Raw genomic sequence first — 14,591 nt, 5'->3', positions numbered from 1 at the left:
TCCTTGTTTTCTTATTCTCCCCATTGCACATAGAAAGGTCTTTATTGAGCTATAAATTAAGGCTATTACTGGCCTTTGTGGAAGGTGAATACACGAATCATTTTTTAATGTGGCTTTGTGTCATTTTAAATTATTTTCTCATTTATTACATGCTATATGCAAGACACTTTTATTTGGCTGTTCTATCTTCTACCTCCCCATCTTGCTAAACATATAGACCTCAAGCACACCACATTCATACTTCACTTAGTAAATTCTTACTTTGTTAGTTCCAGGAAAAAAATTCCTCCATCTTTGAGGATTTTTTTTTTTTTTACTGTTTTTGTCAGAAAATGGAAAGTATGCAACAATGTCTTTTCTTTACTGCCATAACTGCCAGAAAACTGAGAGCCAAATTTTAGTAATAATCTAATCTTGGGAGTTTGGCAGCATTTCCTCTCTCTGTTTCCTTTAGTTGGTCTAGTTGGTTTCTATTTTTTTATCCTGAATTGACCTATTCTACATTTTTTTAAAATTTGGGGGGCTACTGTAAACATTCTTCGGAGGATTGGTCATTTGTTTTCATGTGCATTTGATTTGATGTCTATGTGCCTGAATTACCCTGACTCTAATGAGAAAGGAATGAGATGGGGGTAATAGATTCCCCAAATCTTTCAGATAGAAAAGCATGTAAGGAGGAGAGCCAGACAGTGAAATATATCAAAGTGTTTTGAAAAATGGTTCCTGAAGATGCTTTAATATACTTGCTATTTGTCAGCATGTCAATAGGCTAAGCATGAGGTTTTTTGGAAATGTCTTATTGATGGGACTGTAGCTGTGCCCAAAGAATTCATATTTGGCAGGCTGTTTCATGGTGACTCTGTTACCTTGGAGCATGAGTGGCATTGAGTTGTTTGCTGTCTGTGTGGTGCTTTTCCTCAGCCCAATTTTTCTTTCTTTTGTCATTTGTCATAAATTACAATGTGTTGAGATCAACAAAAGATGTCTTTCTGTTCCCAGCTGAGCTGGGATGGTCTGGTGCAGTGATGGTCTGGTGCAGGCTGAGCTATCCCGTGCAGGTCTTTCCAACCCTAAGGACTCTGTTGGAAAACTTGCCCTGTTCCTTTACAGAGCAAATGCCAACCCCACTGTGTCTGTTGATAAGCCATGTGATTACATGGACAGTTTTGAGATAATTGAACTGCTCAGGAGAAAAATGCTTGTTAATTTCAATAATAATAATAACTTACATAGCAATATATATGTACAAAGAGCTTTGCTGGTTAAAGAATGAATTTCTGCTTTTTTCATGTTTTCTGTGTAAATTACTCTTCCCAACTGCAGTAAGTTTCAAAATTTGGCCTTTTGAAAAGATCAACTCATGCTCTGTGGATTTCAGTAGGGGAATAGCCTTTTAGAGAATCACAAAGGTGGGGTGTCTGACCCTGAAGAACAGTCTGTTGTCTTTACATGCATTTACATATTTGTCTACACAGGTTTAACACACTTAAAAATAAAATTAATCTTTTAAAACATTATGTTTATTTGAGGTTGGGAGGCAAGAAATTGCCCTTGCTCTGAAAATGTACTCATCTTTGGGAAAGTGCAAATAGAAGTTTGTAGATAATGATCACTAGGCAAGCATTAATTCGTTATTTTTTTTCTGAAGACTAAATTTACTGTAATTGTGCAGGAATATGCATGTGGAAGTTTCCGCTATGAGTTTTTCACTGGAGCTAGAAAAGACATGGAAAAATCAGTTTTTTTTGGTGAAAATAAACATCAATACCCATTTTGATGTGAACATCTGAAGTATTATGAAACCAACTACATATATTTTTTAAATTCTGAGGCTCATATATGAAGGGTGAGCATTGTGGGCAAATTTAGAAAGATTCTCTGCATTTAAAGATGATTTAAGGAATTGGTACTATATGCACAGGATAGGCTTAATAATCAGTCACAGCAGATTCTGGAGTGGACTGGGGAGAAGTATGGGATAGTGCAGTGAGATGTACATTGTTAGTCTCAGATGATAGCATGTCAGAGAAAGAAAACATATACTGAACTTAATGAACCACATTAATGGTCTCAGCTCCTCCTCTTAATTCCTCTCGGTGCCTCACTGCTGTTTAGACTGGGAGGCACGCATTGACAGCCACGGCAGGATCTTCTACGTGGATCACGTAAACAGAACCACGACGTGGCAGCGACCGACAGCTCCCCCAGCCCCTCAGGTGCTGCAGAGATCTAACTCCATACAGCAAATGGAGCAGCTGAACCGGCGGTGAGGATGAGCATTTTGCTTTGACTGTTGTATTTTGTGGTTGGGCTAATTTTTACTTGGCACAAAGTAGAAGACATTGTTATCTCTTTCATCTTTAGATGTCCTGTCATTAAAGCGTAGCTGTTACCTCTTTTGATTCCCAGACTTCACTGGACTTCTCTTGGTTAAAAATAATAATAATACTCACCCACATATATACCTTGTTTGGAAACCAGAGAACAAACAAATGAATATGACCCCTTTAGTCAACCCAATAATTGATCTTTAGTAAAGCAGAACATATACATTTGTTATTTAAAGCCAAATATCTTTTTTAGTCTCTAGAATCTTTGTGGCTTATCATTATTATCAACCTAAGCTTTTTAGATCAGTCATTCTTTTTCAAGAATTAATTGCTGTAGAACGTAAAGGTTTTTTTTTTTTTCCTTTAACAATATAGAAATTTACTTTTCTTCGGTTAAGGGACACAGAATTTAGTGTTATTAATTTGGCAGGAGAATGTTCCCCAAATAGTGGACAGAAGAAATTTAATGCACTGTAATTTAGTTAAACAGCAGATGAAGAAGTCCAGGGAGTGGAGGTTGGAGGAAGAAACAGTTGAAGCCGAGAAGATGGTGAAAAGTTCTAGACTTTTGGGGAGCAGTTGAGTCCCATCTTTTAAAGGCTGCTGGAATGTAACCCTAGGCTCATGATTTTAGATATCAGAGTATCCGCAGAACCATGACCAATGAGAGGCCTGAGGAAAATACTAATGCTATTGATGGGGCAGGGGAGGAAGCTGACTTTCACCAAGCCAGTGCAGGTAAGAGCTTTGGGCTTTGTTTTTGTAATTTCATAAAAGTTGAAAAAAAAATTAGGACTTTCAACAAATGAGGCTTTTCATTTTGATAACTTTTGCTCTTCAATAATGTCTGGCAATGAAACTCAAAAAACAGAATTCACCAGAAACCTCTTCTAATCCTCAACTTTTAATTAATATTAAGAGAGGTATGACAAAACCCAAGTAGAATATAAATTAATTTCTTGATCTGTGGGATATTGGAAAAAGAATCAGATCATTTAAAACATGTAAGAATGCACTAAAATGTCAATAGTGACTAGAAATATTACTTAATTCAATTTTAGTGCAATTAAGAGCAGTCAGGTTTTATGTATGGATTTATAGCAAAGAAAAAAAGCATTGGGAGATTAAAATGATAGCACATGATGTAGGTATCCTAGGGTTCTTTTGAAATATAGACTGAAGTGAGTAGATGTTTTCACTCATAGAAAGATTTTACTGACAGCCTGTGTGGTCTGCCCCGTCTAGATTTCCGACGGGAGAACATCCTGCCTCACTCTACCTCCAGATCCAGGCTCACGTTGCTGTTACAGTCTCCCCCCGTGAAGTTCCTCATCAGCCCAGAGTTCTTCACCGTGCTGCATTCTAACCCTGTGAGTAGTGAATCTGAAAGAACGTGAAGAAAAGCAACAGGCCAAAGAAAATGATCCTTGTTTTTGTAATAATAGTAGGAATGATAATGGTGACTGTTTCCTGAGCACTTAGTGTGTTTCGAGCCCTGTGCTGAGCACTGTACACTTCAACCTGTTTAGTCCAAAGAAACCGTTTGAATTCACTGGGTTGCTATAACAAAGCACTGTAAGCTGGGTGGCCTATAGTAGCAGAAATTTATTTCTCGTGGTTCTGGAGCTGCGAAGACCAAGATCGAGGCACTAGCAGATACCATGTCTGATGACAGCCCATTTTCTAGTTTGTAGATGGCCATGTTCTCCTTCCATCTTCATATGGTCTAAGGGCTGAGAGCTCTCTCTCAGGCTTCTTTTATAATGTTATTAATTTCTAATTACATCTTAGGTCACCTCCTAATCCTAGTAATATTATATTAGTGATTAGGTTTCAACATATGAACTTTGGGGGGTACAAACATTGGACTCGTAACAGGAAGTTTACCCCATGAGTCTCTGAGGGCTGAGGGAGTGGATTGCTGAAGGTAGTAATTAGAGGAAGGCCATCTTAACTGCACATGGAGTGATTTCGAATGAGGGGAACATTGGCCGTGGAAGTCTGTCTGGATTTAATCCATTCATCATGGCATGTGTTGTTAGGAGCCTGGACTAGGACTAGGAGATAAGAAAATAGAGAAAAAGGATTCTGCGTGAGAGGAATTGCAGGCAGGGATTTGGCAAGATTTGGTGGATAAATAGCTAGAATAGAAACTGAAGAAGTTGATCTTAAATGTTAATAATAATAATACCTAAATAATGAACAATACATAATTAATAATGCTAGGAAAATTCAAATGAGGGATTTGTTAAAGGAATTGAAGGAAAACATACTGAATTTAACAAGACATCATGCACTTTAGGAAAAACAGAGTAGACCATAGAGAAAAATAAAAATCAACATAGTCCTATCCCCAGGAGCTGGTGATGAGGTAATTAGTATATATTGATACCTATTTATTTATATTAATATATTTCTGCCTTACTTCTTCAGCTTTGTTTTACAAGTGTAAACATCTTTCTGATTTTCCTTATCATTGTCTCCTGGTTTACAGGTTTAGCATGGAGCAGAGAAGACTTGGAAGGAGAGTAAGCAATGAATAACATGCTAGCTGTCCTCATGTATTATGCAAGAGGGGTTCGATTTACTGAGCACTCAGCTTAGCAAGTTTGTTGATTATTATGTACAAGGCACTGAACTAAGACCTAGGGATATAGAGATGACAGTAACTGTGGACCCTGACATCCCAGACTTGAGAGTAATTATAATGTCATGACCAGAATGACAAGTGCAGTAATGAATGGCTATACACTGCTGGAGTGGGCAATTAACTCCAAAGGGAAGGCACATGGAAGAAGCCATAGACAAGTTTGCATTTGAGATGAGTTTTAAAGGCTGATTAGGAGCTTGCCCCAGAAACAAGATGGGCAGGAGTACTCTAGGCAGAAGGAGCATCTTTTATAAAACAATAGATTCATGAAGCTACTGGGCTGTCTTGATAATTACTGCAGAAGCTCTAAACCTGGATTATTAGTACTATATAGCAACTCGGTGTTGCTGGTATATTGAGAACATAGGACACTAGTGAAAGTCAGATTTGAGCCTGGGAAGGGAAACAGAAGCCAGGTTACACAAACTTAAACTCGTGTATGGGACAATTCTGGGAGGTGACAGCCTTTCATACAAGACAGAATGGGCTAACATTTAGAGTTGTCACTGTAGCACAGAAAAAATATCACGCTTTAATTGGAAGAGCACAGACGGCACAAACTCTCCTTTGTTTTTTGTTCATTTGTTCATGCCTTCATTTAATCAGTATTTACTAAATGCCTGTGATTTGCCTGGTACATTCTAGACTCTGGGAATAGAGTGGTAAACAAGACAGAGTAGACTATAGCTAACAGACTAGTGAATAAAAAAGATAATGCAGGTACTACAGTGTGGCATGAGGCAACTGAAACCACACACTGGGATAGTTACTTGGGGATGAGGTAGAGGAGGCACTATTTTATTTTTATTTATTTTTTAATCTCAAAATCTCACAGGGAGGCACTATTTTAGATTAGGTGGACAGGAAGGCCTTTCCAAGGGAGCCACATTCAAGCTGTCATAAAATGTCCAGAAACCGATAAGGTAAATGTCTGAGAACAGAACCTACCTTGCTAAGGAAGTGCAGAGACTCACGGGCAGGAATGAGTTTGCTGTGGTACATAATACAGTCAGGGAAGCAAGCAGGGTTACAGAAGGTAGGGCTTACATGATCTGGCCAGGCATTTGGGCTTTATTCTAACAGCATTTTCCATATGGGAGTAATTTAGAGTTTTTAAAGTTACTTCTAGCTGTTATGCAAAGAATGGTCTTTAGAGGGCAAGATTGACATCAGGGAGACTAAGTGAAAAGGTCCTGCAGTAACACATGGAAGTGGCTTCGGCTAATGCAGTTAGCAGCAGTGACGGTGACAAGTGCATGAATATGGGATATATTTTGAAAAGAGAGTTGACATTCTTGTTAATAGATTGGAGTATGGGATAGGAGAAAAAAGGGCTTCAAGAAGGAGCAACTGTAGCTAGACTAATAAAGAAGAAAAGAGATAAGAATCAAATAAACATGCTCAGAAATGATAGGGGACATATTAACAGTGACCCCACAGAAATAAAAATAACTATCAGAGAATACTATAACACCTCTAAAAACACAAACTAGAAAATCTGGAAGAAATGGATAAATTCTTGGACACATACACCCTCCCAAGACTGAACCAGGAAGAAATTGAATCTGTGCATAGAACAATAATGAGTTCTGAAATTGAGACAGACATAAATGGTCTGTCAACCAAAAAAAGCCCAGGATCAGTTGGATTCACAGCTGAATTCTACCAGAGATACAAAAAAGAGCTGGTACCATTTCTACTGAAATGACTCCAAAAAAATTGAAAAGGAGGGTCTCCTCTCTAACTCATTATATGAGGACAGCATCATCTTGGCGCCAAAACCTGGAGAAGATATAACAGAAAAAGAAAACTTCAGGCCAATATCCTTGATGAGCATTGATGTAAAATTCTCAATAAAATACTAGAATCCAGCAGCACATCAAAAAATTATCCACTACAATCAAGTTGACTTTATCTCCAGGATGCAAGGTTGGTTCAACATATGCAAATCAATAAATGTGATTCATCACATAAACAGAACTAAAGACAGAAACATATGATTATCTCAATAAATGCAGAAAAGGCCTTCAATAAAATTTAACATCCCTTCATGTTAAAAACTCTCAATCAACTAGTTATTGAAAGAACATACCTCAAAGTAGTAAGAGCCGTATATGACAAACCAACAGCCAATATCGTGCTCAATGGGCAAAAGCTGGAAGGATTCTCCTTGAAAACCAGCACAAGGCAAGGATGCCCTCTGTTGCCACTCCTATTCAACATAGTATTGGAAGTTCTGGCCAGGGCAATCAGGCAAGAGAAAGAAATAAAGGGTATTCAGCTAGAAAGAAAGAAAGTAAAATTATCTTTATTTGCAGAAGACATGATTCTGTATCTAGAAAACCCAATCATCTCAGCCCAAAAGCTTCTTAAGCTGATAAGCAACTTCAGCAAAGTCTCAGAATACAAAATCAATTGGTCAAAAATTGCTAGCATTCCTATACACCAACAATGGGCAAGCAGAGAGCCAAATTATGAATGAACTCCCATTCACAACTGCCACAAAAAGAATAAAATACCTAGGAATATGGCTAACAAGGGAAATCGAGGACTTCTTCAAGGAGAACCACAAACCACTGCTCAAAAAGAAATCAGAGAGGACACAAACAAAAAGAAAAACATTCCACGCTCACGAATAGGAAGAATCAATATTATGAAAATGACCATACTGCCTAAAGTAATTTATAGATTCAGTGCTATTCCCATTAAACTACCATTGACATTCTTCACAGAATTAGAAAAAAACTATTTTAAAATTCACATGGAACCAAAAAGGAGCCTGAGTAGTCAAGACAATCCTAAACAACAAGAACAAACATGGAGGCATCGCACTTCCTGATCTTCATTTGATCTTCAACAAACCTGACAAAAACAGGCAATGCGGAAAGGATTGATTCCCTAGTTAGCAAATGGTGCTGGGAGAACTGGCTAGCCATATGCAAAAAATTGAAACTGGACCCTTTCCTTACATTATGTACAAAAATTAACACAAGATGGATTAAAGACTTAAATGTAAAACTGAAAATTCTAAAAACCCTAGAAAAAATTCTAGGCAATACTATTCAGGATGTAGGCACAGGCAAAGATTTCATGACGAAAATGCCAAAAGCAATTGCCGCAAAAGCAAAAATTGACAGATGGGATCTAATTAAACTAAAGAGCTTCTACACAGCAAAAGAAACTATCATCAGAGTGAACAGTCTACAGAATGGGAGAAAATTTTTGCAGTCTGTTTATGTGACAAAGGTCTAATGTCCAGATTCTACAAAGAACTTGAACAATTATTTACAAGAAAAAAAAAACCATTAAAAAGTGGGCAAAGGACATGAATAGACATTTCTCAAAAGAAGACGTACATGTGGCCAATAGACATATGAAAAAAAGCTCGACATCACTGATCATTATAGAAATGCAAATCAAAACCACAATGAGATGTTATTTCATGCCAGTCAGAATGGCCTTTATGGAAAAGTCAGAACACAACAGATGCTTGTGAGGTTATGGAGATAATGGAACACTTTTACACTGTCAGTGGGAGTGTAAATTAGTTCAACCATTGTGAAAGACAGTGTGGTGATTCCTCAAAGACCTAGAACCAGAAATACCATTTGACCCAACAGTCCCATTACTGGATATATAACTAAAGGAATATAAATCATTCTATTATAAAGATACATAAACATGTATGTTCATTGCAGCAGTGTTCACAATATCAAAGACATGAAATCAACCCGAATGCCCATCAATGATGGACCAGATAAAGAAAATGTGGTCCATATACACCATGGAATATTCTGCAGCCATAAAAAGGAATGTGATCATGTCCTTTGCAAGGACATGGATGGAGTTGGAAGCTCTTATCATCAGCAAACTAACACACAAACAAAAAACCAAATACCACATGTTCCCACTTGTAAGTGGGAGCTGAATAGTGAGAACTCATGAACACATGACTGGGAGCAACACACGCCAGGGTAGGGAGAGGGAGAGCATCAGAGATAACAGCTAATGGATGCTGGGCTTCATACCTAGGTGATAGGTTGATCTATGCAGCAAACCACCATGACACGCATTGATCTATGTAACAAACCTGCACATAAAATGAATCTAAAAGTTGAAGAAAAAAAAAAGAGCAATTGATTGGATGGCAGTGTTCGTGAGTTTTCTGGTATATGTTTAACCACTGGCTTTCTGGAGAAAAAAGGTGTGTGTTTGTTTGTGTATATGTCTGTTGTGTTTATACACACACACATATATGTGTGTGTGTGAATATATATGCATGTGGCATATATATATAGAGAGAGATATATCTATACATGTATGTATAGATATCAATATATCTATACAAATAATAGTGAAAGAGACACCAAATGCTTTTGTTGATTTTTGCTGCCTATAGTGGTAATTGATGAACAAGTATAGTTCCAACAAGAATATTTTCATTTGCATTAACAAGTAAAGACAACAGTGAAACAGGGAGACATGTTGGAGTTTCATACTCCTTTGTCAATAGTTTTTGAATACTAGACTTACATTTCTTAATTTTGTGTGTTTGTCTGTGCTACTTGCAATATAACAGCACAATTTGAAGTTTCATCTGCGTTTTATTTTTTTCCATTAATTTCTTAAGGCTGGACCTTATAGACCTTAAGTAAAGAAAAAGACAGTAAACTGTTCCTGTAAAGGACCAGAGAGTAAATACTTTAGGCTTTTGGGCCAAAGACAACATGTAAGCAAATGGGCTTGGCTGTGTTCCAATGAAACTTTGTTTACAAACACAGACAGCTAGCACTTGACCCTGTAGGTTGCCCACCCCTAGTCTAGACAGCCCACAGAACAATAAATCAAGCCCTGATATTGCATTTTCTGATTTCTATAGTGTTAATATGCCCACTGTGGGCGATGTCAAACCACCAGCGACATCATGAAGCACAGAGTTCTAACTTCTCTCTTTGGGCTGCCTTTTTGAATACAAGTTGCTCATCACTGCAGTGTTTTAAGTAGAGACTGGATTAATGATCATTGAGTTGTGGTATAAGGCTGTGGTTTTTAAAGTTGGTGACTTTAAAAAAATAAAATGCATATTTTTGGTTCCCAAACCTTAGAGATTCTGGTTCAGTAGGTCTGGAGTGGGTCCCAACAGTCTATTTTTATTTTGCTTTGTGCTGTTTTAGGTCCCTAACATGATTCTGATATAGTTGGTCTGTGGCCTGTAGTCTGGGAACTCCTAGGATAAAGAGATTTTGCATTAAATGACCTTACAGCCTTTGTCACAACTATAACTCTCCTGGGCTTTTGACAACTAACATGTTTTAGCAGTATGAAAATACTAAGCAGCTTACGGGCTCTGTTTTTTTAAAAATTTGTTTTGTTTTCATGTTTTTGTCGTGTTTCCTTTTTCTTTAGTTGGGCATGATTTTTGAATTTATTTTGCCGGATAGTTCATCTTGATTTCAAAGTATTCTTTCTAAAGCGTTCTAATTTTTTTTCTTCCTTTTACTGAACTGCATTCATACTAGCTAGAAAGATGATTCATGCTGTGCATTTGTACATTTCTATAAGACTTAAATTCTGTGAGTTTAGGAAGTCTTATTTTCCTAACTTGCATATGGCAGATATTGAAGTAGCTGGATTTGTCCTGCTAGAGGTCTCAAGGTATGAATTAATGGAGATAACTCAGACAATTTTTTTTAAAGGGCATTACTTGCTGAAATGTTTTCCTTTTTCCTAGATTAACAGAAAATGTTACAAAATAAACTTTGATTTCTGCATTTTGAGATTTATTGTCTAGGGTTTTTGCTTGAATTCTTTATGATCTATACCTTTTTCAGTGGATTCCCTGTTAATATTATTGAAAATGTTCAATATGCAAAAGGAATGTATTTAATAATTTTCCTTTTTTTATGACTTGAAGGCATCAGTTTATGTTGAAAGAAAAAGTCATGAAAAATAGATTACGTGTAGCTGTAATACCTAGTAATCCTTTCTGGAAAGAAAAGCGTTAAATAGATATATGGTTTTCATGACGCTAAAGTAAAACTTAACAAAGAAAATTTTGTGGGTTTTTTTGGTCTTTTTTTTTTTGCATTGTTATTTGCTTTAGGAATTATTCTACTGCCCTCTACTGGTTGTGATCAGATTTCTTTCAAAATTGTCCCGACAACTATTTCTTGTGTTAAGACTGTTGCTAGTGCCATGTCTTTTATAGCTGGTGTGCCTATATTTGTCTAATTAACGTCATATGTAAATATATTTTATTATATTAAACTAAATAATTTTCCAACATACATGCCAAATAATTACTCCTGTGGCTTTTAATGAGCTCTAAAAATACATTAATTCCGTCGTTTAAATTTCTTAGTACTTAATGAAGAAAAATATGTTCCAAAATCCATAAGTTTATTCTTAAACCTCGGGAATTCCTGCTATTGCAAAATAGACGAATTGATCATTTGTGTTTAGTTTTGTTAATGTTAAAATTCCCCTCTATTTTACTCAAGCTAGATGAAAACAATGCAAATCCTGTATAATTAAAAATATGAAGACAAACTGTATAAAACAGGACTTTTTCATATCTCTGCATACATATTATGCAAACGTTTCTTGATTTTGTGTATATTAAATTTCATTTAGTGAATAATGTATACAAGTGCTCAAATCTGCTCCCTTGTGAATATGAGAGATGTTTGCTATAGATTCAGTGATGTGCTTTTCCAGACCTGAATTCAGAATGCCTATTCTTGATGATGGCTTTCTGAAACATGAAAGACTTTATTTATCAGTAAGGTACTTAACTGTGTTATTGAAAAGAACAGAATTAGGTAAAATTAGGACTGGGCCAGGTAATCTAGGATATTTGGTCATCGTAATGCTTAGGAAAACCTGCAAAAAAAAAAAAAGGAAGAGGGATTGATTATTATTTGCAATGTGGTTGCTAAGAACTGAGCATTGGCATGTAATTTTTTTTTATTCTCCTGCCAAATGGCAATGACATTTACTTCTATAACCTCAAACATGTAACCAAACAAAGACACATTTAAGTTCTAAGAAGCATTATTTAACAAAGCTACAATAAAGAAATTCAGTTGATCATTCACCCAACCATCAAGTAGTTTATTTCTTGCTAGGAAGATGAGAAACAACCAGAAGGGAGGTTGGGACAGGGATATTTGGAATTAAGAAGGAATAACTAAAAATAATATTTAAATTATGTCAAAGGAAAACAAAGTGTTTCCTTTTGAGATCATTTAAAGGGGCTTTGTCTACTATTAACAATTGCCAATTCCTCGTAACTACTCGAGTCCATGTGCAGCGGCTTCCCAGGTGAATTCTGTTCATTATCATGAGACTGTGTTATGAAGTAGGTATCATGGGCTCTTCTCTAATCTACTGTTGTTTCAGGTAAAATACCAGATCCATTTACTGCACCTTTTTCTCTATCATTTTTCCGCATTTTTTTCTAAGACAAGCAAGCAAACAAACAAACATAGAAAAGCATCCTCACCTAGTTAGAAACACTAACCCCCAGAAGGAGAATGAAGATGCCTCATTTTTCTTAACCCACAGCTTTGTCAATATCAGCTTCCATGAAGACTAAACTCTGTCAACCTAATCCTATCTGTTTAGTGTTTCTGGCTGTTTGGACTGCTCCCATTCTTAGCTCTGCTTGTTCTGTCAGTGTGTTTCTGTATTTTCACCATTATTGTGGCTTTCATTTTTCCAACTCTTTCTGCCTCCAGCGAATCTCTTCCTCCCACCTCCCCCTATAATTCTCCTTCTTCATCCTTTTGAGTGATAAGGCTTGCTCATTTCTGTATCCTGGGGGCTTAGCACAGGGCTTAGCACATAATTATTGAAGGTTAGGAGACCCTTGTTCAGTTTGTAGAATGTGGCATTCTGGCCCAAGATCTTCAAAGACTAAAAGTGGCAAACAATTTTATAACTCTGTCTGTTCAAGTATGTTAGGTATAATCTTCTAAATATTTTTATTTACTTATACCCTGTATTCTTTAAGTGATTTTGACCTTTTCATATCGCTTTACCATCCTTTGTCCCACTGGATTTGACTCTCACGTGCCTATGGAGAAAGCAAGGGAATTATTATTATCCCATATAGTTAAGCAAATTGAGACAGAGATTAAGTGGTTTTCTTTGTCTCTGTCTATGAGTAACAGCTGAGACTAGAATCTGTACTGTAGTTCATATGAAGTGGAGTGTAAATATCCTTCCCAAACTATAGATATATAAATTATTTATATATACACACATATATAAACTGTATATACATATATTTGTGCTTATTCAAACATAGTTTTTTCATAGAAACAGAGCAGTCTAGAAGTATGTTCCTGTTTGGCTTAAGTGTTTTGTATAGACCCTAACAGTCGTGTACTTATTATTCAGACTTGAAAAGGCTGTGGATCTAAAGGTTGTTTACTAGTTACTGAAAGAAAGCTTTCTTGCATTGAATTACTTTAGTAGATGCTCTTTGCAAAGATCAAATGTGTTTGGCACCATATCACGTGTTTCAATGGTGGAGAGGAGGAAGTTGAAAGGACATAATTAATTGTAAGACCAGCCTTAAGATTTCTGTGCTTAAAGAGCTGTTCAGCCCCAGGGAATTACTTCAAGATAGAGGTTAGGATAGGTTTCTTAACTTAATTGCCACTATTTCTTGCCCTAATAAAGTTCTTTTTTTTTACAAAGTGAGGAATATTTCTGGTGTTCTAGATAAGAATGTGTCCTATTTACTTACTTCAGTGGGAAGAGAGAGAAGCGAAGGCGACAAAGCGATATGTCTATTTAGAACAACCAACTGTTAATGTAATGGTTTATCTGACAGAATTACCCCCTAAATAATTTGTCTCTGAAGAGACTTAATATTTGTTTTACTCTTGGGAGTAAGACCTGAAAGCTCATTATGATCCCTGCACAAACTAGCGTGGTCTTAGGACTCTAACTTGCAATGACTTATGGGAAAATGTATCAGCAACACTCCGCCAGATGCAGAAAACAGGTGCCTTGCTGATTATATTTAAAACTCCAAAGCAGAGTCAGCCAATAGGACCAAACTATTACTTAGCTGAAGTTAGGTTTTTTTTCCTGACAGTGCCCAACTTCTGTTATTAGTTTTCCTTTCTGCTTTCATGGTATCACTTTCCTATTCTTTCATGCTGTCTAAGAAGCCCTTGCAGAGGCCTGCCTGCATTGACAGTACTCTCTGAACCACGCAACTGCTCACAGTCATCAAAACCTCCACTCATTTAGACTGTGGTTGAAATATGACTCCAAAGTATTTTATACTCAAGTGTACTGAGGAACTAAGGTTCAAGGATGGTTCATTGTGGTCTTCTTTCTTCTTCCCTCCCTCCTCCCTTCCTTCCTTCTTTCCTTTAATTTGTTTGGATAGGGAAGAAGTATTTAGTGATGGTGAATCAATAAGAATAGTTTAGATTATACTTCAGTAAAAATGACGAACAAATCTCAGTGGCTTAAGCTAACAAAGGATTACTTCTCATTCCCAGTCAGGTTAAGGGACCCAGGGAACCAGGCTGGGGAGCAGCTCTGTTCAAACATTGCCAGTTGCTGTGTCAAAGGGAACTAAGCTCTAG

General features: G+C 36.7%; 1 protein-coding gene across 4 annotated transcripts in view; it reads left to right on the top strand.

Moving 5' to 3' along the window:
• The window catches only part of HECW2 (HECT, C2 and WW domain containing E3 ubiquitin protein ligase 2), a 378,517-nt gene that overhangs the window by 270,360 nt on the left and 93,566 nt on the right, over window positions 1-14,591 (top strand). For all 4 annotated transcript variants that reach the window (XM_017538751.2, XM_017538752.2, XM_017538750.2 and 1 more), the window contains 3 exons: window positions 2,116-2,266; window positions 2,965-3,068; window positions 3,576-3,700. In XM_017538751.2, the coding sequence (XP_017394240.1) occupies window positions 2,116-2,266; window positions 2,965-3,068; window positions 3,576-3,700 (380 nt within the window). The remainder of the gene's footprint in view (window positions 1-2,115; window positions 2,267-2,964; window positions 3,069-3,575; window positions 3,701-14,591) is intronic.

The sequence above is a fragment of the Cebus imitator genome, unplaced genomic scaffold (assembly GCF_001604975.1).
Source record: "Cebus imitator isolate Cc_AM_T3 unplaced genomic scaffold, Cebus_imitator-1.0 Scaffold113, whole genome shotgun sequence".
NCBI classification, from domain to species: domain Eukaryota; kingdom Metazoa; phylum Chordata; class Mammalia; order Primates; family Cebidae; genus Cebus; species Cebus imitator.
The sequence above is the reverse complement of the archived record's forward strand: the minus strand, read 5'-3'. Positions and strand labels throughout refer to the sequence as shown.